Raw genomic sequence first — 27,799 nt, forward strand, 5'->3', positions numbered from 1 at the left:
TCACTGAATTATGATATTTTAATTTTGAGATAGAGAAAAGGCAGAAAAAATAAACTTCACTTTGATATCATGTCTGATTTACAATAAATAGCACTAATAATTATTCAATTACAGACACAAATAAAAATGGCCAAATGACTCAAAGGATACAACCACTGGAAAATAAATAATATCACGATAACGGACACAATAGAACAGAACCTGTTAAAATCAAGTACATAAAGGAGGAAAAAACTCTAATGACACGATTATGACGGCTCATGACAGAGATGTGCGTAGGTACTCGAGCTCACATAGAATAGCCAGAACCAATGCTTATGGCTGTTACTGTTCAGAACAAGTGTACAAACAACAGCAAATGACGGTTCATTATCTATAACGGTGTAAACCATTTCACTGATCTTCATGCTGGACAGCAGGTTATGGACAGTGTAAGGTCCACAGTAACAAAGGGGGAGATTTCCTGATGCTGGAGCCTTCATAGACACTGTAAGTGTGTTTCCAGTTGGGATTCTGCAAGATGTTTGTGCTTTTGTCAAATACAACGTTGGCATTTCCTTTGTGCAGTTCTGTTTGCTGCGATCAGGGCTTTAAACCTGCACTTTACAACTAAATAACTACAGTACATTTCTAGCAAATACCTAAATAAAAACAAATGAAAAAAGGGACACACGTGGAATCAAACTCAGTATGACTGTCCCACATTTCCCTGATTCACTTTTCACTCGCACTCTGCACTTGTGGAATAATTGAAAGCGTATGATGCCTCTAACGTCTGGCCGGTCCTGCAGCCATGCACAGGGAGCCCTGCTCTTCAACCTCTGACCGGACAGCCTGTGTGATCAAATTCAGCTCCTCGCACAGCGTCTCGAAGCGGTACGCCACACGGATGTCTGGAACGTTGGTGCGTCTGATGTCGTTGCCCTCCTGCCCCTCTTTCAGATAATGCGGCCCCAGCCAGTAGCTTTTCACCTTGACACAGAACGTTTGGATGCATTAGTAAGATGCTTTCCTCACTGGTTCCTTGTATTTTAATTGTGTGTTTCAGTGGTTTGGCTTCAAGATGCACAAGAGGCTGTTTGGTCAAGTGCGACCAAGCCCAGTACCAAAAGTATGCTAAGTAAGTGTTTGGCAGTCAATAATTCACCACAGAGACTACAGTGGGAGACACAAATATCCTCAAAGCAAGAGAAGCTGTATAAAATGTAATGTAATCTGGGTCATATTTTTCTTTATATACTGTTTTGGTCAGGGTTTTGGAGCACGAGGGCATATATGCAATTGTGCCCATGTTGGCATCTAGCTACTGTAATTTGACTCTAGTGATAGAAACACTTGTGTCTCAATACTGTTGTTTTTGGATCTACAGTGTAGCGTCTGTGGTCTCTTACAATGAGGATCAAAGAGGAACCCAGTGTTGATTGTAAAAAGGGGGGGGGTAGCTTTTAGCCGCATGTAAATTAAGAGCCACGCCACAGAGTCTGGGGGAAGTGACAACTTCGGCAGTTTTACGACCCCGTCCAATAACACAGGCCCTGATCGGGTCACACGACTCGAACCCTGTTTCCCCCCCCTTTTTCATTCCCCAGACCGAAAGGCGCCAAGGCTCCTGTCAATACACAAGGACTCACACACACACACATTCCTTATGAAGCTTTAATTAAGACTATTCTAGACTGTATACGAGGTAGCTTGGTGTGTATATGCATGCTCCTTGACTCAGGCCTACTCAGTCATGGCATAGAAACAATGTAAGCTCATTTTAAATGCTTGTATTCCTGTGTAAAATTGTATCTCTGTTTTAATATCTCCCAGCCATAAGGTGTTTGATACCTAAATATTCCTATTTCTTTGACTTACTCAATGATGCACAAAATGGGATTGTGAAATGTATCATTAATATGTTTAGCCGACTTGGGAGTAAAACCATACAAAATCAACACCCCTTTACGACACCTCAGGAACATGCAAAATAGGCCATAAAATGAGACAAAGAGAACTTTTCCCGCTACCGAATTCACCCTCTGGATTGGGTGAATTAGCCAGAAGGGGGCGTGGATTAATTCTCTTAAAAGACCAGTGGAGACCACAATCTCCCCTCTTGACTCCCCTCTCTTCTTCCCCTCTTCGCTTCTGAAACTTCTTCCCGGTTTGACCTCTGAAACTCTCCTCGGAACTCTTCTGGAAACTCCGTCTTCAACAATCCTTTGTTCCTCGTTCCATCAACTTACTAGCCACGGGCTACTTCAGGAGGTAGACCCGAAACGCCGCTAAAGGAAAACTACGTCACCTCCCGACCTCGGAGAGAACTACCTAAGACGCAGACATATACACACACACACAAGCGAGAAGCCAAAACGAAACTAAAAGAAATGCAAGTATTCTTCTTCTTATAAAATTCATACTGCTGTAGAGAAGGTGTGTATTTTCCCGTTGGGACAAGCTCCGTGAAGGTCGTAGTTGTGGAACTGAAGGAAAGTTGTGTTTTTACCTCTAAATGCTTTGTCTCATCTCTCTTTCTCATCTCTCTCTCTCCCCCATCTCTCTCTTTTATCTCTCTCTAATTTCAGTCTATTCATTATTCCCTTTTATGTATTCTTTCGTTAATACCTACATGTCTACTTTCTTGATGCATATTTAGTGTGTACTCTCTGTGTGAATCGTAGTGTTATTTTTAGTCTGTGTTTATTAAACCTCCAGAAAGACATTTAATGAGTTGGGTCTGTTGTTCTCCCACATACACAAAGTCAATGAAACTTGCGATCTAAGTTACCTAACTGCTTATGCTACTATGTTAGTAAAGTAAACTGTATGACCATTTGAAATATTGAACTTGTCCTGATCAGTAAAGTTAATGTTTCTTATGCGCTCGTAAAGCAGTGATCCCTTATGGAGAATTGAGTTGAAAAGTCTATTACTAATTTGGTGGACGAACTTAGTAGGATAATTTCAAGCAATTTCATAAAGGGTTACTTGTATTTAATTAAACAATTTTCCCTATCGGAAAATTTTTAATACGTAATGAATGACTGGCAAATTATATTCATAAATTTATGAATATTGAATATTAAACCCCTTTTGAGTTAATTATTCCCCGAGACATTAAACTCATAAGTAAGTCATTCTTGTTACAACAGCCAACAGGTATGAGAAGTATTTATCCTCACCTTTTAAAAGCTGGAAATCCTACCCCCAGTTACACAGATAAGGTTTAACCAGTCCCAAACTAGAATGCATTTTTGAGCTGGTTTAACTAAGTAATTATTGACAGAATTTACATTTTTGGGTGAACTAACCTTTTAAGATGCACACCAGTATTTTTTTTCTAAGGTACATTTATAAAAACTACTTAAATGTCTTTACTTTAAGGCCTAATCCTGGCTTAAGCTGCCTGTCAAACCAGGCCTAAATATTTTTTTTTAAAGTACAGACCCCAAACTTTTGTGTATGTAGAAATTATCTAGATTAATATACAATTTTAGAGCATGTCTAGATGTTAAATCATGGTACCTAATGCATTAAATAATATCTCATTTCATCACTTGTCACGTCACTTCAAGTGGAGGTGTGCATTAACATGCTCATCTTCCGAAAATATTGCCAATGATCTATCAGGTAATGTCATGCACATAATGTCAGCGCAGCTGACTACGGCAATTGATTTAGTAAAAAAATGATCAGTACTTTTGCAGTTTTTCTGTTCGAGGTCGGATCATGTTCTCACCACAAACGAACCGCTTTAGAGTTTTTTTGAAAGCGTACCAAGACCACCTCTTCAAGGAGGTCTTGGTACGCTTGTTAGGACCGCTTTTGGTGGCACCCGAGTGCGATTGGTGCTTTCACACCTGACCAAACGAACTCTAGTATGATTCAACCGAACTAAATGAGGCAGGTGTGAAAGCACACTTAGGCCCCATTTACACTGCATGGTTCAAGTGACCCAATTCCGATTTTTTCCTCTCATGTGGCACAGATCGGATATGACATGTGAACGTGTAAGCAGTAAAAAAACATATCGGTCTAGAAAATAGCAACTTTTAAGTTCCCGTCAGTCTTAGTACACACTGTAACTATACACATAACAACATATAAATAGGAAAGTGTTGGGGTTATTTTGTCACTTAATGAGCAGTAGGCTAGATGGAGCCGTTTACCTTCAGTCTTTGTGCTAAGCTAGACTAGCGGTGGGTGCGTCAGACAGAGTTATGGCACGCATGGAGATAAAAATGGTATGTATGGACATCTAACTCTGGGGAATACGGTAAATAAGCTAAAGTTCTAAAAAGTTGCCGTGTTCCTTTAAGGTGTTGATACATGATGGTAGTTTTTAGAGCAATGTTGCTGGGCAATGTTGCAGAGCAATGTTGGCTTGGGCAAAACATTTCCCCATGTATCAGAACTAATCCATTGCCCTAATTAGTTGCCCTTTGTCTTACCTGGTTGCCCGTTGACAGCAGCATTGCCTAGCAACATTGATCAAAAAGTTGCCCCATTTATCATCACCTTTACTGTCTACTAGCACCTAAGTGTTGCTGAAAATGACTTCTATTGGTGCTGAAAGAGGTATAAAAATGTGAGCACCTGGTGAGAAAATCCGCTCATGAGCACACTGTTTCGGGCCAGCTCACACATGTCACATGAGCTCAGCTTCCACACCTGAGCAGCGATGCTGTACTCCTCCATCAGCGGCTCCTGAACAACCACAAACAATAGGTTAAGCTTATTACAGACCTCACACAAGAAATAACGATGGGGAAAAATATCAGATTTGTTGGAATGGTTTGGCTTGCAACCTTTGTGAAGTGGAACTGCAGAGGGTCATCAGTGGACAGAGACACCACGAGACCTCTGGACAGGTACTCAGGCAGGGGATTTCGATGGTAACTGAGGAAGAGGCTGTTGTTGCTGAGCGGGGACATGGCGATGCCAATCTGAGCCAGGTAATACAGATACTGCAGTACAGGAGCCTGAGGGAAATACACAAACACTGGCTGGACTGATAAACTCTTGACTGTTTGCAAGGGGCTTTAAGATGTGAGCACACTAAGTTGAAGAGAGGATATCAATGTTTAAATAGCTGCACATTTAAGTTATGTTACGATGTGATTTTAACAAATATGAACAAGATTTCAGTAGAAGTATTTAGAGTGTCTTTACTTTTCTCAGAAGTAGGCCATGGGAAATATTCTCTGACAGCATAAATCCAGACACGAGGTGGTGAATAGGCCCTGCCTCTCCACAGTGTGGACGTAATACGAACGAATTCAAGTTCCTTTGCCTGTCGGGAGAGATGAGTGACATTTAAACTGTTGTGGAGCTAAATCAACTTTATATTAAGTAACCTATCCCATAAATCTCTAAAGTAAATTTTTACCAAAAAAATCAAATGTAGTGTGGAAAGCAAAAGGTGTACTTGTGTTTATCAAATACCTGCGCACGTGGTTGAGTACTGTCATATTTGCGTACATGTAGTACAGATAATATGAGTATGGAGGATTGTCTTCCTCTGTCCAGTTCACAGGTTTTGGACTGTCCAGGTTAAAGATGTGATGCTCAGGTTTGGACTCATCATCCACACTATCAAACCCGACAACCTGAAGAACATTCAGTCTCACAATGAAATAAAACTGTGGCCATACTTGTTTATCATTTGGTTGTATTCATTTGAAGCGGCATAGGGTAAATGCTGGTGGTTTTATTTTGTTGCGTAAAGTGAGACCTTTGAGTCACTTGTGATTTATGCACTGTTAAAATTTAAACTATCATGGCAGATACTTTCTTATCTAAAGTATCTTACGATACAGTAGTCTTATTACAGGGACAATATTAAATGTATGATCAAAGGGTTTGAAACCTTGGATTACTAGGCCACATTGTATTTTCTACAGAAAAGTTAGTAAGTGTTAGTAAACAGGAAAGCAGTTAAACATACCTGCAATATTTATACATGTGTGTGGTTTTTAAGACACAGTAGCAAAGTTACATATCATTTTACATTAAAACTAGCTTTATTACATGACAAAAAGTTCACTCACATGTTGCAGAAAGAGATACAGCTGTGGGTGGCTGCTGGGATTGACAGTGGCTTCAAACAGAGGCATAAAAATGTTCTCTAGCATCTCCTGGAAGTTAGAAAGCTGCTTCTTGGTGTGGTACACATCACTGCAGAGGAAAGACCACCACATCTGTGTATCTTAGTGATGTTTTTCATTTATATTTCATATACAGTGAAAATATTGGTATTCATTTGGGGAAAAAGTCCACTTATTTAGGTGTTTAATTTGAGGTGCTTTTAAATTTAGTAATAATATACGCACTACAGTTCAAAGGTTTGGGATCATTAAATCTTTATTATTTATTATTGTTATTAATTTACATTTTATCATTTTATTTTTTAACAATTGCTTTTAGGAAGGACACATCTAAAGTTATCTAAAGTGGCATCAAAGGATTTTCCATTGTTATAAAGGATTTTAAATAAAAGCTGCTCTTCTGGCAGTTTTATTCATAAAAAAATTCTGAAAAAATGTATCATGGTTTTTAACAGTGAACACAGAAATGTAAAAAAAAATTCTTGAGCAAAGAATTTGCATATTAGAATAATTTCTAAAACAAAAATTCAGCTTTACCATCATTGGAATAAATTATATTTTAAAATATATTCAATTATACAACAGCTATGCTTAATTGTATTTTTTTTCCACAATATGACTGTTTTTTGCTGTATTTCTGATTTTAAAAAATGCAGCCTTGATGAGCTTAAAAAATGTCTTAAACATTTTAAAACCACAACGATACTTTTAACAACAATATACAGTATATATATATGAACAGTATATATATATATATGTATATATATATATATATATATATATATATATATATATGTGTATATATATATATATATATATATATATATATATATATATATATATATATATATATATATATATATATATATATATATATATATATATATTTCTTAAACATTTTAAAATCACAACTGTATATTGTTGTTTAAAAGTATCGTTGTGATGTATAAGAAATGTTTAAGAAATTTCTTATTTTCTTAAATATATGTCATATATATATAGTTGAATTTTATAAAAATTTTAGAATTTTATTTCCTAACGGTCTTTACTCACAATAGCCGGGGCACCTGCACCAGCCAGCGCACATTATCAGAATAAACCTTGTGTTTGACGGCCCACTGAGCCAGTTTATCCCATTCGTCTCGTGAGCGGCCATAGATGGAGAGACGCAGCTCCACATTCTGATATTTGCTCTCCTCCAGGTCTGCCATCACCTCCTGAAACACACCAACATACAACTATCAGCAGGGGGCGCACTTAATCATATGAAACCAAATTCAACAACATGCTTGTTTTGTTGGTTTCAAAGATTAAAAGGAACAGCTGATACCTTGATTATGTGTCCAAAGTATTTCCCCTCAATATGGTTGTCAGTCTTAATAAAGATTTCTCGGAGGATGGACTCTCCAATGGGATTGTATTTGGAATTGAATTTATCAAAGCGGTGGAATGTGTTACGGTCCTGTATGTGGGGAAGAGAATATTTTTAGTATTTAAAATGGCAATTTTATAAATATAATAAGTCTGTAATAAGCTTAATATATATATATATATATATATATATATATATATATATATATTTTTTTTTTTATTATTATTATTTTTTTAATTTTTTTTTCAGAACATAAAAAACATTTTCCCATGTCTAGCCTACTTATTCCCACACAATTTAGAGAAGAATATCTTTTTATTCGAATGGTCTAGGGACCCATTAAACTGTGTGTAACTTCATTTAGTTCCACCGTTTGCATTCAGTAGAGAACAACAGTTCATTCATACGCTTATTCAGTTCTCACCTAAGTGTAAATCCACTAAGCTTATGCGACTGGATCTGCAACTCTGTGAAACATATTTTAAGTGAGAGTGACCTAGATCCCACAAAGTTTGGAACATCCACTTGGTATTTGCCCTGGCATATACTGTGTGAAACAGTCCTTTTCTGTCCTTTAATTTTTATATTTTTGTTTATAGTCACTTTATACATTTTTATTAAATAATTGTTATATCAATAAGATCAATAACATAACATTTTGAGCATGCAACCGATCTGATGAAGAGCCTGTGTGCTCAAAATATTACCTTTGTACGAATCGGTCCTTAAATATCTAAAAATAAATGTCAATAAATGTCCATGGTCTGCCGACTTTATCTCTTTTCTCAGAAGTATTTTTTCCAACCACTTATGGCATGTGTTTAACTACATTTCTTACCGCGTGCATGTCCAGAGTGTCTACGCTGAGGTCAAAGGCCGTCAGGTTCATGCTCTCAAACACCTCTGTTAGGGTCTGTCCTCTGCCTTGTTCTACATGGACGATTTCACCAGGATATTTTTTTATGGCTCTTTTAATAAAGCGCAGGAGGTGCTTCTGATTCATACAGGATGAGGCATGTATGTGTGTGTCCACCTGAAGAAATGAAATGTCAATAGCCAGAATTACATTACTAGGTCAAATAATCAGTTTTTTTCTGTGACAACTACTAAATCAATTATTTTGAGCTAAATTATTGTGTTAATAACAGCGGACCTTCCTGATGTTGTAGAAATCACGGTGAGGGACCTTCTTCTGTGCCGCCAACTCTTTCATCTCGTTTAGGAGAACGTGCATCTGGAACTTGGAGCTCAGGTACTGCAGTCGGCGATAGCAGAAAGATTTCCTGTTGAAAAAAATATACAATTAAAAATCCATATGCTAAACCTAAAGCAGATTTTGGGAACAGATTTAAACAGTCTTAGCCACTTTTTCATCTTAGCATTATTCACATTACAAATTAATTACTGGTTCAGGATGAGTTCATTTTTACATTTCACCCACAGGTTCAAACTGAGGTCAGTACATAATGATTTCAATTAAGCAAAGCATCTCGCTCAGGGATCAGCTCACATGTACAGAATAAGTGGTTTCATTCAGTAATTTGATCATCTTCTCCTGGATCTGCTGCATCAGAACAAGTACAACTCACACTGGCCCGTTAATGATGAGTGCCATCATCATGTTCATATCCTCTATGTATTCCTGCAGGTCTGGGTACGGCAGGTCCAGCTCTGAGGAACTGATAGACATTACGAAAAAACATTTAAAATATATATGAAGTAAAAACAATTAGGCCTACTCAATTCTAGGGAATTGCAACTCGTCTTACTTATGGGTGTATACATGAACAACACCATCCACCATCTTGCAAGTGTAGCCCAACCCAGGGGGCATGTTGGCAGGGTCAAACCCCTCATAAGGGTGGGTTTCTGACACAGGTGGATGGACTGTTGCATCTGTGGAGAACACAGGAGGTAAGAGAAGGAAATGTAATCATTTTGTAACTGCATACTGACCATACAGAACTCAAATTCTTATTACAATAATAAGAACCATATCTACTGGAACTAAAGTCAAGTAGAGTTTAAAGAAGTATTTTGCCCAAAAATCTAAATTCTGTCATCATTTATTCACCCTCATGTCTTATTAACCATGAAACTCAAACATGAATTTTTAAAGAATATACTGGCCATTTTCGATATAATGAATATAATTTGATATAAAGACATCATATTTTTTTAATTGATAAGATAGCTTTGTTAGAGGAACAGGCTGAGATGTACTATATCACTGATAAAGCTTTGCCTCATTGAGAAATTAACCGTGGAGACCAGTTCAATCAATGAGCAGAACTCAACCGATATTCATTATGTGAACAAATTATTTGAATCGATTTTGTGAACTGCATCAAGAATTTAACTCAAAACATCTCAATCAAAAATAACAATTTGTTCATAAATCTTGCTATTTTCCTCATGAACACATTAAGGTAAGCTAGGGCGGACGTCAAGACTTTGCATAAAAATATAATTTCACTCTGTTCCTCGCTTTTGTACAACTCACTTGAGTCATATGAATTACTTGTAGTGTGCTTTTTGTCATTGTGGCAGTAAAAACTACTGCTTTAATGAGTAGAAAAACATTTGTGCTGTGGTTTAACTGATAATGTGTGGTTCATGAACATTACACATTTGCAACCAGAGCACCTGCTTTCAGTTGTTTCTGTAGTAACTGAAGACGATTCCATGAAAACATTAAAACTTTGCAGTAAATGATTCTACTCTCTTAAATGCAGATCAATCCAGTGTGTCTCTTCTGAGTATAAACTCAGTATTTAGCTTTTGTTTGTTTTCTTACTGTACATTGAATACAAAACCATTTTGGCCAGAAAATCCTGAAAATAAATCATCAGTTCTCTGAATATTTCCTTCAGAAAGCTCTTATTCAACCCACTTGCAGATACAGAGGACTCAGGCATCTCCTCAAAGGTGTTGAGGTCCAGGGGTCGGTCACCCAGCTCCTCCTGCAAGTAGCGTACTGTGGTCCTGCAGAAGCTCTGCATGGACAGAGAGATGTACTTCTCTCTTATGAACAGAGCTTTGACCACGCATTTAGCAGCATCTAGCAGGTCAGTGAACGGAACCTGGGGGGTAAGAAAAGAAGACTTAACATCACTTAACATAGTCTGCATAGAAATCATCTATCCTCTATCCATCCATCCATTCATCCATCAGAGGTACAGATTTTTTACCCATTCTGTAGGTTACATTGTTAATCCAGCAGCCACGACTTAATTTAACACTGATTCATTGAAAAAAGAAAAAAGTTTAAAGCTCTGAATCACTGAATCATTCACTCAATGAATTACAAAATAAAAAATCATTCAGAAAGAAAACAACCTCATTCCTCAGAAACTCAACAATGATTTAGATGCTCAGCCATATGCTATATATATATATATATATATTATTCTGACCACAACTGTATATATTCAATTAATTTAATTAATTACTTGCAATATCTGAAATGTGAGTTACTGAATATTATATTACCCTAATTATTGAACTCATTTAAAAACAATACCATGCTTGTAATCATGCTGTTGGTATGACTCACAAATAAATGATTGCTTAAATTGACCTACGGTACATCTACTTATATCTTTCTAAACTTTTGTGAATGAATGAATGAATGAGGCAATTAAATAGTGCTTTCATATGTACTACTGTACACCCAAAGCACTTTATACTCATGTCAGGGCTCTCTCCTCAACCACCACGAGTGTCCAGCATCCACTTGGATGATGCGAAGGCAGCAACAGTACAACGGCACCAGTGCGCTCACCACACACCAGCGATAGGTGGAGAGGAGAGAGGGTGATAGAGCCAATTCAGTGGATTATTAGAAGGCCATGATTGGTAAGGGCATGTAATAGTTACCATGTACCATTCAATTGTACTTAGATCCACAAAATAAAACAGTATTTTGGTGAAAAAATATGAAAATCTGTTCTAAATGTTTTATATTGATGGTTATTAGTGTATTTCTCTGTTTTAATTCATTTTTCTCCATCAGTTTGAAAACCCCTCTGCAGTTGCTGTCACCTCATGTTTCCCTCTGGGGTTTGTGTAATTGGGCGCGTGTGTGTGTGTGTGTGTGTGTATGTGTGTGTGTGAAAATTAATTCTCCCTCAGGAGTTTATATAATGGCTGCAATTCTGCCAACAACATCTTGTTTTTGTAAAACAAACAAAACAGAAAAATGAAAAACAGGAGCTGTTACTACCCCGCATTTCTCCTCTCCAGAGATCGCGACTCTCTGATACTCTCTCTCAGGGACGAGCTCTCTCTCGGGATAGACTTCTTTGGGCTCCTGGCTCTGTTCTTGCATATACCTAAGAAAGAGAGGAGATGTTATTATTAGGTAACAAACACTGGGTCTCGTATAAATCATCACATAACATCTTAAAAGGCACTCACTCCAGATCTGCTGCACTGTCTGTTTTCATGAAGTCCTGTTTGGCTCGCAGTAGGATATCAGGCTCAAACCTCAAGAGAAAAGGCGTTTAATTAACTGACTGTGGATCAAAGGTCACATGTGCATACAGAGCAGTGAATGCTGGACTAATATTGGCATGTGAAGTGATGAGTTCATTTGATGTTCATAGTTTAAAACACTTATATATTTTGACACAAGCATAGTGTGTTTCCGTTGCAGGACTACAGCATGGGATGCTTGTGTTCCCAAGAGGCTTCTCAACTACTCTACCGTTCAACTGTTTGGGGTCGGTGCATTTTTTAATGCTTTTGAAGTAAAACAATAATATTATTACAATTTAAAATAACTGTTCTCTATCATAATATACTATAATTTTATATTTATTAATTTAATATATTTTAAAATGTAATTAATTCATGTGATGTTGATATTTCAAAGCTGAAATTTCAGGATCATTACTCCAGTCTTCAGTCACATAGTCATTCAGAAATCATTCTAATATGATGATTTGCTGCTCAAGAAACAAAATTCATATTATTTTTGGATGTTAAAAACAGTTGCTGCTTATACATGTTTGTGGGAACTTTGATACATTTGATCAGGATTCTTTGAGAAATAAAAAGTTTAAAATAACAATTTATTTGAAATATAAATCTTTTGTAACTTAATAATTGTAATTTTTTTACTGTCACTTTTAATGCAATTATTACACGGCTCTGTGAAATACTTGATTCTGATTGGTCAATCGCACATTCCAGCGGTATTCCAGATAACACCCGCTCATCCGGGTACTACGAGTTATCTTGACCGGTACTACTTCTATGGTTAACGCTGGCGCCATCTTGTGGCTGTTAAATACTTAAACAACCATGGCTACAATGGAAAACTTCAAGGCGGGTTTCCTTTATAAAGTTTTAATATAGATATTTTTCTTACAAAAACGCCTAGATTCGAATCAGAAGGCTCTATTAACCCATCGGAGCCGTGTGGAGCGCATTATTTGATGGACAGCTGCATTTTTTATGGACATCAAAAACAGCTACAATTACTGCTGGGATTAACGTCAGCCTGGACTTTTTAAATATAACTCCGATTGTATTTGTCTGAAAGAAGAATGTCATATACACCTATAATGACTTGAGGGTGAGTAAATCATAGGTTTGGTTTCATTTTTGGGTGAACTAACCTTTTCAGCATTCATTTTCAACATTTAGCAGCAATAAATAAAGGCTTAAAGCAGTTTGGAACTGTTTTTCTTCGCGGAAGCTTTGCGTAAGAGCTAATAAAATATTTAATCTTAAGACAATATTTTGTGTCTAATTTATTTGAGAATAGTAGCCGTGTAATAAGAGGGATAATGTACACCCAGCCGGTTGTTATCGCAGAATAAACCCCGACAGAGTGATCAGGACCCCACTCACTCTGAAGGGGTTTATTCTGAGATAACAACCAGCTGGGTGTACATTATCCCTTATTTAATGTGCCACTCATTGTTAAATCAAAGCATGACTTTCTTAAAAACTCCAAATTTGACTTTTTCGTTTGACTTTAACAACAGAGAATTGTGGGGTTATTGTGTTATTTTAAGTTAAAAATAGAGGTGATGTTAATGTTAAGGATTTCTTTTAATTTTTACATTAAGAAAGGTCAGAAATCTTGTGTTTCAAGAGAACTACTGATACTATTAATGGTTGAGTATCATGTTGTTGGGATGTAGTGGCCTACTTGATATCCTGGCTAATTTGCCGCTCCAGTCTGTGCCGCCTCTCCTCCAGCTGCTCAATGGGGCTCTCCTCAGGGAACTCATATGGAGCGCTCCGCATCTCGCTCTCAGCCAGGCTGCGGGAGAACAGCTCCTAAATGTGCACATTAAACACACATTTACATAACGGCGAAAACAAACTGCTCTGACAACTGATTTCTGCTTTGTTTACCTCGGCAATCTCTTTGTATTTGCCATCCATGGATGTGCGCAGATCAATGTGGCCGTGTTTGGCTACAGGGTTGCCAGGCAAAGAATACTGGGATGTGAGGAGGTGTCGGCCAACACGGAGATCTACTAAGAAGATAATGAGAAAGAGATTTTTATATTTCAACAGATATGGCTTGGTTGGACTTGCATATTTAAAACATTTTGATTTTGCAGATGTGATTATTGGAGATAACCGTTTGAGGAATAATGGCAATACCTTGTGTAATGTGTACAATATTTAGCATTGTTTTTCTGTTGTCCTACAACTTTTTGTCTCACAAAACAACGGAGCATTCAGGTGGGAGGACAAGTTTGTATGTGAGTGTGTGGTGGCATCCATCTTAGTATGCCCACTTAACTTGTGGGCAAGTATACATCAAATGCATCTAGTGCACACACAAATTCTACACTGACCAAAAATCTCTGCACTCAATATCTAAACACCTTCAAAAATAATTTAATTTACTTGAAGCAAAATATTAAGATATTAAGTTTTAGATTTTAACAATACACTGTACTGTCTCAAAAATTTAGAGGTATTTTTAATGCTTTTGATGCACAGCAAGCATTTATTTGATTAAAAAATCTAGTAGAAAAACAGTACAAATATGAAATATTATTACAATTGAAAATTACAGTTTTAATGTATTTTAAAATAATAATTGATTACTCCATTACTCCAGTGTTCAGTGTCACATGATCAATGAGAAATTATTTTTTGTAGCACATTGTTAAAATTCACTTTTGATCATTTTAATACATCCTTGCAATCTTACTGACTTCAAACTTTTGTTTTTCGTACCCCATTGGGAAAGCATAAATGATGCTTTTTTAGCATAAATAATGAAGTTAATGCATATTTTAACTCTTATATTTTAAAATATATAATCTTGGTATTTTACATGAAAACAGGACAGAAATATTGATTGTGAACATTTTTGCAGTGAAATGTAAGCCAAAGTATGATAAAGTACAATATGTTACAATATAAGCAAGAAATATCACAATAATATTTTGCCTCACAAACAAATGCTTCCAAACACTTTTACTTTACAGTGAGTGTCTCTCAACCCTTCTGCTCGAGTTCCATAGCTCCATCTCATGAGTGATATCAATCGTCCTAAACTCTGACGCTTGATCAAATATTCATAAGCCTGATGAATAATTAAGCAGCCATGTCTAGCCCCTGCACTGCAGAGACCTGGACTTCTCGTCCCACTGTTAAGTCACACAGGAAACAGACTAAGTAAAAAACAATTCCCCTGGTACAGCTATCAACAGAATTCTTAAACTTCCTGCACATTTGAAAATGTAGCAAAACTCAAAATAGTTTGCAGTACCAATGCAGTTACAGTACAGTTCAGCGCAAACTTGCCTGGGCTACAGTATCTGCAATAGTTACAATACAGATAATAGCAGTTTCCTGGGCATAAATTCATCCTGAGATCATGTGATGAATTCAGCATTGGTGTATTATTGACATATTCATCACAGTTTTATTAAGAAGAGCTGAAACTTCCCATTTTAACCCTGAGACGAAACAATTACTACGGACTTAACATGTTTTTTTTTTCTGTCTGTGGAAGCTCTTTCATCACAGCAGCATAAGCATTTACTCTTGTAGTTTAAAACCCTTGCTGTTTAATTCTTAATCTGTATATGCACAGTATGTGCTTGTTAATCCCTGTTATTTTGATCTCCTGGTTTTACAGTTCTACTCCTGAACTGAATTATTACCGTACAGACACTACACGCAAAAAAAAAATATTTAGTAAAAATATTGCTTAATAAAAATATCTTAAATTAATTTTACTTGAGAAGCTAAATAATGTAAATGTGATAACAATCTTATTAAAAAAGATACTAGGGCATGTTGTCAGAAATATACAGGTGCTGGTCATATAATTAAAATGTTATCAAAAAGTTGATTTATTTCACTACGGTAATTCCATTCAAAAAGTGAAAATTGTATATTATATACATTCATTCATTACACACAGACTGATATATTTTAAATGTTTATTTCTTTTAATTTTGATGATTATAAATGACAAAAAAAAAGAAAATCCCAAATTCAGTATCTCGGAAAATTTGAATATTACATAACACCAATACAAAGAAAGGATTTTTTAGAAATTTTGGCCAACTGAAAAGTATGAACATGAAAAGTATGAGCATATATAGCACTCAATACTCCTTTTGCCTGAATGACTGCAGCAATGTGGTGTGGCATTGAGTCGATCAGTCTGTGGCACTGCTCAGGTGTAATGAGAGCCCAGGTTGCTCTGATAGTGGCCTACAGCTCTTCTGCTTGTTGGGTCTGGGATATCGAATCTTCCACTTCACAACACCCCATAGATTTTCCACAGGGTTAAGGTCAGGTGAATTTGCTGGCCAATTAAGAACAGGGACACCATGGTCCTTAAATCAGGTACTGGTTGCTTTGGCACTGTGTGCAGGTGACAAGTCCTATTGGAAAATGAAATCTTTATCTCCATAAAGTTGGTCAGCAGCAAGAAGCATGAAGTGCTCTAAAACCTCCTGGTATATGGCTGTGTTGACCTTGGACCTCAGAAAACTCAGTGGACCAACACCAGCAGATGACATGGCACCCCAAATCATCACTGACTGAAAACTTCACACTGGACCTCAAGCAACGTGGATTGTGTGCCTTTCCTGTCTTCCCCCAAACTCTAGGACCCTGATTTCCAATGCAAATGCAAAATTTACTTTCATCAGAGAACATAACTTTGGACCCCTCAGCGGTCCTTTTTGTCTTTAGCCCCGGCGAGACGCTTCAGACGCTGTCTATTGTTCAAGAGAGGGTTTACACAAGGAATGTGACAGCTGAAACCCATGTCTTGCATACGGCTGTAGTGGTTCTTGAAGCACTGACTCCAGCTGCAATCCACTGTTTGTGAATCTCCCCCACATTTTAATGGATTTTGTTTCACAATCTTCTCCAGGGTGCGGTTATGCCTATTGTTTGTACACTTTTTTCTACCCTTCGCCTCTCTGTGTCAATGGTTGGCTTTTGGACAACTGTCAAGTCAGCAGTCTTCCTCATGTAGCCTACAGAACTAGACTGAGAGACCATTTAAAGGCCTTTGCAGGTGTTTAGAGTTAATTAGCTGATTAGAGTGTGACACCAGGTGTCTTCAACATTGAACCTTTTTACAATATAAACATTTTCTGAGATACTAAATTTTTGATTTTCCTAAGTTGTTAGTAATAATCATCAAAATGAAAAGAAATATATATTTGAAATATATCAGTCTGTGTGTAATGAATGAATATAATATACAAGTTTCACTTTTTGAATGGAATTAGTGAAATAAATCAACTATGATTCTAATTATATGAACAGCACCTGTATTAAACTACCAAACTGTTATTTTGAATTGCAATACGTTTTCATAATATGACTGTTTTCACTATAATTTCACTGTAATTCGACCTCAAACTTGTGAAAAAGAGTGTAAATGGATATCTTTTTATTGTTAACAAGACAAGAAGAAAAATACTTCAGAAAATATCTTTACATATCAATTCCATGCTTAAAAAGAATCAAAAGAAGCATTAAACATGCCGTGACAAAATAAATATGAAGATATTATTGGGCTGCCTATAAATACAGTAGTTGTTAGGGATACAATACAATCTCAGTAAACAAACTTCAGTCACTGTCATCCTCTAAGGAACTTAAGTCTGTAGTTTTTCAAAGAGCTTTACCATGATTCCTATTCATAACCTCAACAACAAAGACTTTGTTATAACAGTGCCATTTGAAATAATGCACGCATTCTCCCTGCTAAAAGTAGGAATTGTCGTCTGTCTGCTTAGACTCAAGTACTAATTACTAACCACCACTGTAATTATCCACAGCGCTCAAACACAAACGAGAGGAGCAGAACTGAATAATTTAAAGTTTGGTATCACCGGATGTGCCCATAGCTGCCGAAATAGAGTAATATTATACTAACCCTCGTTCTACTGTAGTTTATCTAATGCTTTATAGGGCCTTGCTGCTCATCGTTTTACTGTTCTGGCAAAGTTAATGTGCAACGTGCTTATCTGTAAATTTATTGAAGGTAATAACGAAAGGATTGTCTAGGAGATTGCTGAAATCAGGGTGGCTTTTTCACAGGCCCAGATGGGTGGACTAATTATGACCATGACAGTTCATTAGCACCCAACACAAATAGACACAGCAGGAGATACATACACTACCTCATCCCCTCACAATCACGTTCTTCCTTTTTCACACTTATTTAATCACAGCCTACACATTTATTAACCGCAAGTTTACATAAAGCATGTCATAAAGAAGAATATCGCAAGAGATTTTGTCAGGATTTTTAATGTGAGTGTCTCTATAGAACAGCACTAAGCCAGAAGGGAGACTGATATATCCACTGGCTCGTATATAATCTTCTCATGGGTGTATTTTGGGAGTTTCATGCTTGTTACATAATCACCATCCCCTTCATACAGGATCACCACACACAGTAAATGGCAAAGCAGAAAAACACTCGCAACCGGTCTGAGTGGCTAACCTCTTCTGCTGAGCTTCAACCTCAGTGTTGCACAACTACACAAACTGAGTTATTGATTCTGATGGTAAACATTCGAGAATGAGGGTCTATAAATGTCACATATTTGTGAATGGGAGAAGTGATTAATCAGTGTAGTGAGATATGGAGCTGAGAGATAAGAACAGCATTGGACCAATGCATGACCAATGCCTCTGACACATGAGATGAGGTCAAAGATCAGGCCCGTCCTAGTCTGCAAGCACATTTAAAATGCCTTATTTATATTGGTGTATTTTGGGTATTTATCTGTTTGTGTGTATTTCATATTTGAATAGCAGTTATATTTTAACACTTTAGTTTAAGGTCCAGTTCTCACTATTAACTACCGTATTTTCCGGACTATAAGTCGCTCCGGAGTATAAGTCGCATCAGTCAAAAAATGCGTCATGACGCGGAAAAAAACATATATAAGTCGCACTGGACTATAAGTCGCATTAGGGCAGAGCTGGAGCCGCGCGCATGCGAGCACGCGAGCACCCGCGCGCGCATGCGAGCACCTGCTCGCGTGCACTCGCTCGTGCCCGCTTCACTGCATAACCCGAGCAGAAGAAAGAAAGTTTGAAGTGAGTGAGAAACTTGTAAGGGACTGGCGAAAAGCAGAGGTTACTTTAATTGTGATGAAGAAGAAAAAGAAATCTACTTGCGGACTGTAAGCAAGATGGCCAGAGCTGAAGGAACGAGTCCACAGAGGCTTGAACTCTCTGCCGGGAGAGGCTCTGCCGCGCGAGACGAACGCTGTGAGAATCGTCCTCCGCTGCATGTTTTACTACATGCTGTTTGTATTTTGCAGAATACGATTTTCTTTATGGGGGCATTTTGTTTGTGTTCAGTCTTTCTAAGTTGTTGTCTTTAAGTAAATATTAGGCTACAGGAGCAGCATAGAGCGCATTCACGCGGCTATATGTTTATTCTTGTCAGTCAGTATGAATTAAATTTGATATATAAGTCGCACCTGACTATAAGTCGCAGGACCAGCCAAACTATGAAAAAAAGTGCGACTTATAGTCCGGAAAATACGGTAATTGCTTTTTAGCATGCATATTACTAGGATATTGGATGTTCATTAGTACTAATAAAGCACATATTAATGCCTTATTCTGCATGACCACATTCTACACTCCATTAAAAACTACCTTACTAAGTTTATTGAGGCAAAAGTTGAAGAGTGCAGATGTAAAAGCCTCTAAAAGCCATTTGGTCAAAAAAGAGATGAGGATGCTGAGTGAATGCTCTCAGCATATAGTATACGTTCATAAAATACTTTCACTTCAAACCCACTAAATCCCACCCTCAGCCCATTTAGAAGTACTGATACTTAGGTAGAAACCTACACATGGAATCCTGACAAAAATGCTTATTTTAAAGAAAACCGTCAGATGGATTTAGAGGCTTTTGCATCTGAAGTCTTCAGTTGTAGTTAATAGTGAGAATTGGACACTAATACAAAGTGGGACTGAAATATATTCTGCTTAGAACAAGCGTTCCAAAGTTGGGGTCAGTAAGATAAAATTATTATAATACTTCACCATTATGCATTTAAACTGATCAAATGTATAAAACAATTTCGATTTCCACTAAATTCTGTACGTATGAATAAAAAGTTCCATAACAGTTTTCACAATAATATTAAGCACTACAACTGTTTTCAACATTGATAAAAATAAGAAATGTTTTTTGAGAATCAAATCATCATATTAGAATGATTTCTGAAGGATCATGTGACTGAAGACTGGAGTAATGATGCTGAAAATTCTGATTTACCATCACATGAATGAATTACATTTAAATATATATTTAGAAACAGTTATATTAAATTGTAATATTTCACAACATTAATGTTTTTACTGTATTTCTGATCAAACAAATGCAGTCATGTTGAGCATAACAAACTTAAAAAAGCATAAAAAATCTTATAGACCTCAAACTTTTGAACAGTGGGGTATATTAATCACAAACGTTCTGACTGAAATCTCTCAGAATACAAGAGCTTACCTTAGATCAGTTTCTGCCATATACGCACAAAAGCTGAGAGTCTGGATGAAAAGTCTTTCATTCCAATGTCTGATGTGTAATCTGAAATGATATTAGCAACTGATGCTAATGCTGACTGTGACATACACTATGAAATCCTGAGCAAAACTGAGCCACGCTGAGACTAACAGTTCCCTCGCTAACTCAAATCAGGGCCAGATGTTGTCCCTACTTTGTTCACTCACTTAACACCAGTCATGACAAGATACATGAAGTAGATTGTCAAAGAGACTCTACCTTTTGATTAATAAACTCCTGTTCTTTTGTTCCCTGTTGGAAAATGGTTGCGTTTTAGAACTAGCTGGTTGACCAAAACCAAGTTGAAACCACTTGGTAGCTGGTTTGTTGCTGATCCAAGACAATCTCATAGTTTAGACCCTTTATAAACCAGCATTGTAGAAATCAAGACCCATTTAAGCTTAAACTGGATTTCCCAGTAGGGTCTGGAAGCCTCATAACCTCTTTTTCTTTGAATACACACAATCTCAGACACAAACCTCATACAAGCAGCATCCTTCTCTATTACTCTTTTAACGGTCCACTTAATCTGTCAAACACATCACTGACCACAACACCTTCAAAACAGGACAATACTGAGGACAATCAATACAAGCCACACACACACACACACACACACACACGTTTGTTTTTGTGACATATGAGGACAATCATAGGCGTAATGGTTTTTATACTGTACAAACTGTATTTTCTATCCCCTTACACTGCCCCTAAACCTAAACCTTGCCATCAAAGCAAACATTCTGCATTTTTACTTTCTAAAAAAACTCACCTTCTATGATTTATAAGCATTTTGAAAAGTGGGGACATGGCGAAAGTGTCCTCATATTTCACCCTCTCCTTGTAATAACTGTGTCATACCCATGTCATTATACACATTTGTGTCCTCATATGTCACCCCCCCCCACACACACACACACACACACACACACACACGCGTGCAGTGCATGACTCCCAAAGGAAAAACATGAGCAGACAGAAACACAGCTGAGGTCTTAGAGATGGAGAGAAACAGAATGAAAAGACATAGATGCAAATAAGTGTCCTAGATGAAAGGATATGTGCAAACTATTGCTGTTATTCTCCCAAAACAGGTCAGAGAGAGACAAGAAAGACAGACAGAATAAAAAGAATATCACAAAGCTACACTTTCTAAACCAACACACATCTCCAGCAAAACATGTCTCTCACTCATTCATTCACTTGCTCACACATATTATCTTGTCAATTGAATCTGTCCCACATACATACATACAGTAAACACAGCTGATGGAGCCGAAGCATCCACTCTCCCCTCCCTCCTCTTCCTGGTTCCTGCCAGCTGTCTGGGCTGGCCACTGTCAGCCCCCTTTCATTTAAATATCTCTGACACATGGCTGGACTGTACCACCTGAACTTCAGGGGCAGGGGGAGCTCAGCAGCATCACTGCTGTCTTTGTTACAGAGTGAGCTTGACAGTATCTCTCTGCACCCCCGTCCTTCAGCTCTGTGGCGCGTTAGCATGACTGCAGTGCATGTGAAAATGCTGGAGGATGTTTTGAGAAAGGGATAGAGAAAGAGAGACTCCCTTGGAAGCCAAAATAGAGGTCACTGCAGAAACTAGTATTGGACATGACTGATCAGAGACTGCCTCAGCATACTGTTGAGTGTAAATGATTCTGTCGTGTGGCCAGACGGTTTGAGAGGCATTTTTGACATCTAAGGCTGTTTAATCAGAGGGAACAATAACATCCCTGAATCCTGCTCCTCTTTTAGATGAAATGGGCTTTGATGAAGACATCAGAGAATGAGGTTTTTGTGAGCCTCTGAAGGCCAATTGCTTAATTTGTTTCTGTGATGAAGCCCTTTGTTTGGGAGAGAATTCAAAATAATAATAATAATCATCATAATCCACCAATATAAATTATATATTAGGTAGCATTAGTTAGTGCATAGTGTGAACTAAAAATATGTATAGAGAGAGACACACGTTATACGAGATAATACTTTTATTATACTTTTTACAGTGTAAATATTTACACATTTATTATAATTAAAAATGCATATTTATGAAATTAACATTAACTTATATTAATAAATGCTATCAAACTCAGTAAGTATTAGCCCACAAGAATTAATGCATTAACACATTATTGTAAAGAGTTACCAAAATATATAAGGAAGAAAATTTTCAATAGTTAGTTTAATTATTTACTTTTTACATAAAATTGTCAACAATCACTCAGGGAAAGAATATATAAATAGTCCACTAGGTGGCTAGTTCCACCTAGTGGACAAAAGAAAAACTGATCATTCTTTGGATGTTACGATCATAGGGGAAAAAAACCTAAACTTTCACTAAATTTCAATCCACAAACACTCACGTACCCATACACTATATTATGACTCAAACTAACCTGTTGTGAAAGCACAAGGGTCTTTTAGAAATCAAAATGTTCCTACCTCATGGATGAAGTCCCTGGGAATCTAGTAAATGGATGGGTGGATTTGGAGAAAACAGCTCTAAATAGTAGCAAAATGGTGGCTGAGGGGGAGGCAGTAAAAGTGCTCCTTTAAGGAATCCCTCCTCTCTCATACCGCACGCTAAAGGCAAGGGAGGCACTGCAGGGATGAAAGTTCAAAGCACAACAGCATTTAAAACCTCTATGTGTGGTATAGAAAAGGATGGAGGCTGAATCATGAACTATGACAAAGTTCTTCTACTACAATGCTCATATTTCTGTTATAAAGAAGAGCACAAATTTAAGCAGAGTGATGAAAAAAGTTTTTGCAAACTATCTCACACTGATATGCCTTTTTAACAGTAGCTCAAGAAGAGCCGATGAAGTCAGCCTTATCTTGTCCATCCTTTGTTCAGATAAGCAAGATATGCCAAAAAGGCGATACATTATGAAACATTTTGAGAGACCATAATGTAACAGACAGGGTCCCAAGTGACATAACAAGAAGAGCTCTGTGTACAGACCTCAAGTGACTCATACCAAAACGCTCATCAGGTAGCGGCTATAAATAAGTTGTATATATAATAATTGTACATCGACTATTATTCAAAGGTTAATCGAGGTATGTTATTAGAGAGCTCTAAATGTGAGATAAATGTTTGCTTTATTTTTCCATGATGCAGTGATTCTCTAGATCTGATATAGGAAAAAAATATGGATGCAGATATGGACATTTTGGCCAATACAATAATCAATAATTATGCATAATACAATAATCTATAATTTATACTACACATCAATCTACAATTTTTACTGATTATTTAAAAGTCCAAATATGTGTTTAGGTCAGACTCTGAACATCAAATAAAGTGGATAACTAATTTTAATGTCAACAATCATTTAACATATGTAGAGAAAAATAACCTTCACAAATATAAATAATAAATATAGCTGCAAGCAGCAATTAAAGGACCAAGCACACAAAGGCACAATGAGAAAGAACGGGCTGGGGGCTACAGAGCAACTGCAACAATAAGTAATTAAAGACAATATAGATTATTTTAGTCAACATGGTATTGAAAAATACAATCACTTGTAATATGATTTGACCAATAGGTGGCACAGTTACCAAATTGATGTTGTGTTGTCAGTGAGGAAAAATGTTTGTACAAAGTTTGGTGTCAATATGTCAAATCGTTACAGAGCTACAGCCTCAGAATCAGCTTGGCACCATGCCATCAAATTTGTCGATGCATCATTCAAGAATGGTTTGGTCAATTAAAGCTTTTAATAACTATTTGCGGCATGGTCTGAAGACGATCTGAGCCGATTTTGGTGAAAAAACGGTCTAGGATGAGTTTGACACAGTAGGTTTTAAAAGAAATTAAAAATGGCGGACACCAAATTATTGCATAATTGGAATCATTGTTCTCGTTAAGACTCAAAGAAGCTATCAGGATTTGTCGTTAAAATAAGGCAAAATTGATAAAAAAGCTGATGAAATTTCATTATAAATTTTGACCAAAAGGTTATACTGTTCGAAAACTTTTTGACATAAACAGTTGCCGCAAAATGGACAATATTAATTAAAAGAGACCAGTTTTATGATTTTTCGGCAAACTGTTTAGAAGTTATAAACAAAAATATGCATTTTTAATTTCTCCTTACCAGTAGACAGCGCTGTGCTGAAACACTGCATGTAGCCTCAGGTCAAGCTTGTGATGGCACCAAGATTCTTCTCAATCAGAGCCATTGAAAAACCTTTTGGGAATGGCTCTGGTCTCAATGTTTATTCTCAATGCTCTTCATTGAATTTGTTCAGGCGTTATTCGAGAACGCCTTACCATATTTTTATGTGGTTTAGATACAACAATATTTTGAGTTTCTATTTATTAAACCAATTTCCTTCATTGTATCAACTGAATTTTTTTATTTCAATGAACTTAAACCAGGTTATGCAACCAGGTTACTTACTTTAAGTTAAACCAACAATATTTTATTACAGTGTACACATAAGTTTCAATTTCAAAGTTATGGTCAGGCAAGTTAAGTCTACAACAAGATAAAAACCAACACATGTCCCAGGAGAATCAGGAACATTAAACCTAATGGACTGTGCCAGGAATGTGGATCTAAAAGCTGTTATTTCCTCAAAGCAAGATGGACTATTAATCCGTCCTCATGTTTTCATTGAGACCTCTTATCCAAATAATGCCAAGAATGAGCCACAGTAAAAACACACAAGGCTCTCAGTAATCAGACACTTGAAATGAGAGAGGAATTATTGTGTCTTAGTGTCTCTAAAACTATTTAAAGGACGTTTCATTTTAAGCAAAGCACTGACTATAATTTATTTCTATACATGTCTGCAGGTAAGAGAGAAAGAGAGCTGTTTTGAGCCCATATGAGAATAACTGTGGTTGCCTGAAACTGCACGGATTCGCTTTTAATTTAGTATTCTCAGAACAATGTTTTGAAGATAGCAGCAATATACCACCTGCTAAGTCTCCATGCTCAGATAATTACTCCATCTCTGTGGTGAAGATGCTTTCTGATAATGTTTCGTGCCTCAGGCTGTGGAAATTATGCTGGCACAGAAAGGCAAATGAGTCTTACACTCAACATTTATCTGGGTCTGGTTTTGCACTCAACCAGGCATAAATGCACTTTCCAGAACACTGTTTCAGGTTTTAACCACAACATCAGAGGCACTAGCAACTGACAAATACATGCAACTCCTAACTAAATGTGTTCTGCCGCATGATAAAATGATAAAAACCCTTCACAGTTTTTCTGCAAGAGAGAGGTGTGAAATGTTTTTTGGGATCGGATCTTATGTAAGCCTTACGCAATGTTGGCCTGACCACAGACATCGTGTTGCATGCATTTATGGATGTGGTCTAGACCAGCCACTAATAGGTGCATGTTTGATTTTCCCTGTCTGGCTTTCTTCCAATTGAATCACCAACATTATCTGGATGAATATATTCAGGAATTGAGGTCTGAAACACAATCAGCTAAGTACTGCCAATGTAATTATGGTCAGAAATGATGTCTAATGCATAACTTCCTCTTTCTTCTCAGAGAAATATCAAAAACAGGTTCAGGAGCTATTATTCTGCTTCAAATAGAGACTATTTATGTGAAGATTAAAGTCTACAGGGAGCCATTCGAAAGAGAGACAGTAAAAGTTGCAACAGTTTCCCTCAAATCAACAGGTATAAAGTTTCTACATTATGCAGAGGCTGGATAACTCTCATGTAGACTACATTTGCCGTTAAACGTGAAAAGAAAACAAAATAGAAATATGCTGAAATACCGAACGTACACAAATGAAAAATGTACATGTAACGACGCATTCCGCATGTTCTCCATTTCCATCAAATTTCCACAGCACTCATACACACCCTTTTATAAACCCTTTTTTTTTTTTTTTTAAACAAACCCACTTACCTCCACTGGCTGTATACTGCAGACTGCCTCTCTTCCTGAAAGGGGATGTGGGTTTGCCTGAAGGCAGCTTAGAAGACATTTTGGCTGGAGATTCACAAATAGACGGACAAAACACTGGTTTGTTAAAGCACGGAGGATTCCTTAGGGGAGGAAGAAAGAGGGGGGCACACTCGGTCCAGAGGGGCTCTGAATGCAGTATGGAGGATGTTCAGGTGTGTGCGTGTGCGTGTGCGCGCGTGTTTGTGTGAGAGAGATCCCCACTCTTCAGATGCTGCAGTGGGAGAACTGGCTCCTCCCCACACCTCCCAGTGCCCACTCGCACACGCTGCCTGCATGCTGTCACTCAGCACGGTTTCCATGGAAACCTCAGAGCCAGGTGGAACGTGACAGTGAGAGTACGGCGGGCATCCAAATAGTGCAATGTGATGATCGTAAAGGAATCCTCATGTCACTTTCTCATAGCGAGCGAGACGAGAGAAAACATGACAAGCCATGTACGCTGGCTCAGGGCTCAAAGTTTAGTCAGCCAGAAGAGATGCGCCGTGTGCTGGGTGGGGGAGGTTGCTGACTCTCTGATGGGTAACAGCTGGAGTTGTGTCTGTTAAACTGCCTAAACCACAGAGATGCACAAAAACTCAAAACTCAAGGAAAAAGCCACAACAGACCAGAGCCAAGAAACATGTAGGGATGATCAGCTAAAATACAGACATGCAGGGAAAAAAATATGATTGACAGGGAAATTAGTTTGAACTAAAAAAAAGGGGGTTAGGTAAAATTCCGAATTTAAAAGATTAGATGTCAAATTGGAATCTGATTTTTTATTTGGAAATAACAACAATTCAAAATATTTTTACACAATCACAGATTTGTTTCTGTTTTCTATGAATTATATATGTATTCCCTGATACTGTAAATAGAACAGATTAACTGAAAAATAATAATACATTTTATTTGTAATGCGCCTTTCTCAACTCAAAGCGCTACAACATATACAGAACAAATTAAGAAAATCAAAAAGGAAAAATAATATATTACAAAAATACAAAATAAATAAATACAAAATATTATTAAAAACAACGAGCACATCTAAATATACGAACCAGATTCCAAAAAAAAGTAGGGACAAGTAGCCTACAAATTGTGAATAAAAAAGGAAGGAGATAATTTACAAATCTCATAAACTTATATTTTATTCACAATATAATATAGATAACATATCAAATGTTAAAAGTGAGACATTTTGAAATGTCGTGCAAAATATTGGCTCGTTTTAGATATCATGAGAGCTACACATTCCAAAAAAGTTGGGACAGGTAGCAATAAGAGGCCTGACAATTTAAATGGAACAGCTGGAGGACTAATTTGCAACTTATTAGGTCAATTGGCA

General features: G+C 37.1%; 1 protein-coding gene across 6 annotated transcripts; it reads right to left on the bottom strand.

Annotated features, from left to right (window-relative positions):
- ampd2b (adenosine monophosphate deaminase 2b) lies at nt 1-26,696 on the bottom strand. 6 transcript variants are annotated; one of them, XM_067413752.1, is made up of 19 exons: nt 26,413-26,696; nt 22,961-23,119; nt 13,837-13,958; nt 13,628-13,758; nt 11,884-11,952; nt 11,690-11,798; nt 10,358-10,547; nt 9,234-9,360; nt 9,054-9,143; nt 8,618-8,747; nt 8,303-8,497; nt 7,423-7,554; nt 7,146-7,309; nt 6,036-6,162; nt 5,431-5,594; nt 5,158-5,278; nt 4,794-4,967; nt 4,582-4,692; nt 1-972 (listed from the first exon to the last, which is right to left on the bottom strand). In XM_067413752.1, the coding sequence occupies exons 3-19, from the start codon at nt 13,864-13,866 to the stop codon at nt 769-771; spliced, it is 2,268 nt and encodes a 755-aa protein (XP_067269853.1). In that variant the 5' UTR covers nt 13,867-13,958; nt 22,961-23,119; nt 26,413-26,696; the 3' UTR covers nt 1-768. The 6 variants fall into 6 exon arrangements, with proteins under 6 accessions (XP_067269853.1, XP_067269852.1, XP_067269850.1 ...); XM_067413751.1 differs by having other exon boundaries at nt 13,837-13,961; XM_067413749.1 differs by lacking the exon at nt 22,961-23,119.
- Nucleotides 26,697-27,799: the final 1,103 nt, after the last annotated feature.

The sequence above is a fragment of the Pseudorasbora parva genome, chromosome 13, assembly GCF_024679245.1.
Source record: "Pseudorasbora parva isolate DD20220531a chromosome 13, ASM2467924v1, whole genome shotgun sequence".
In the NCBI taxonomy this organism is placed as follows: Eukaryota; Metazoa; Chordata; class Actinopteri; order Cypriniformes; family Gobionidae; genus Pseudorasbora; species Pseudorasbora parva.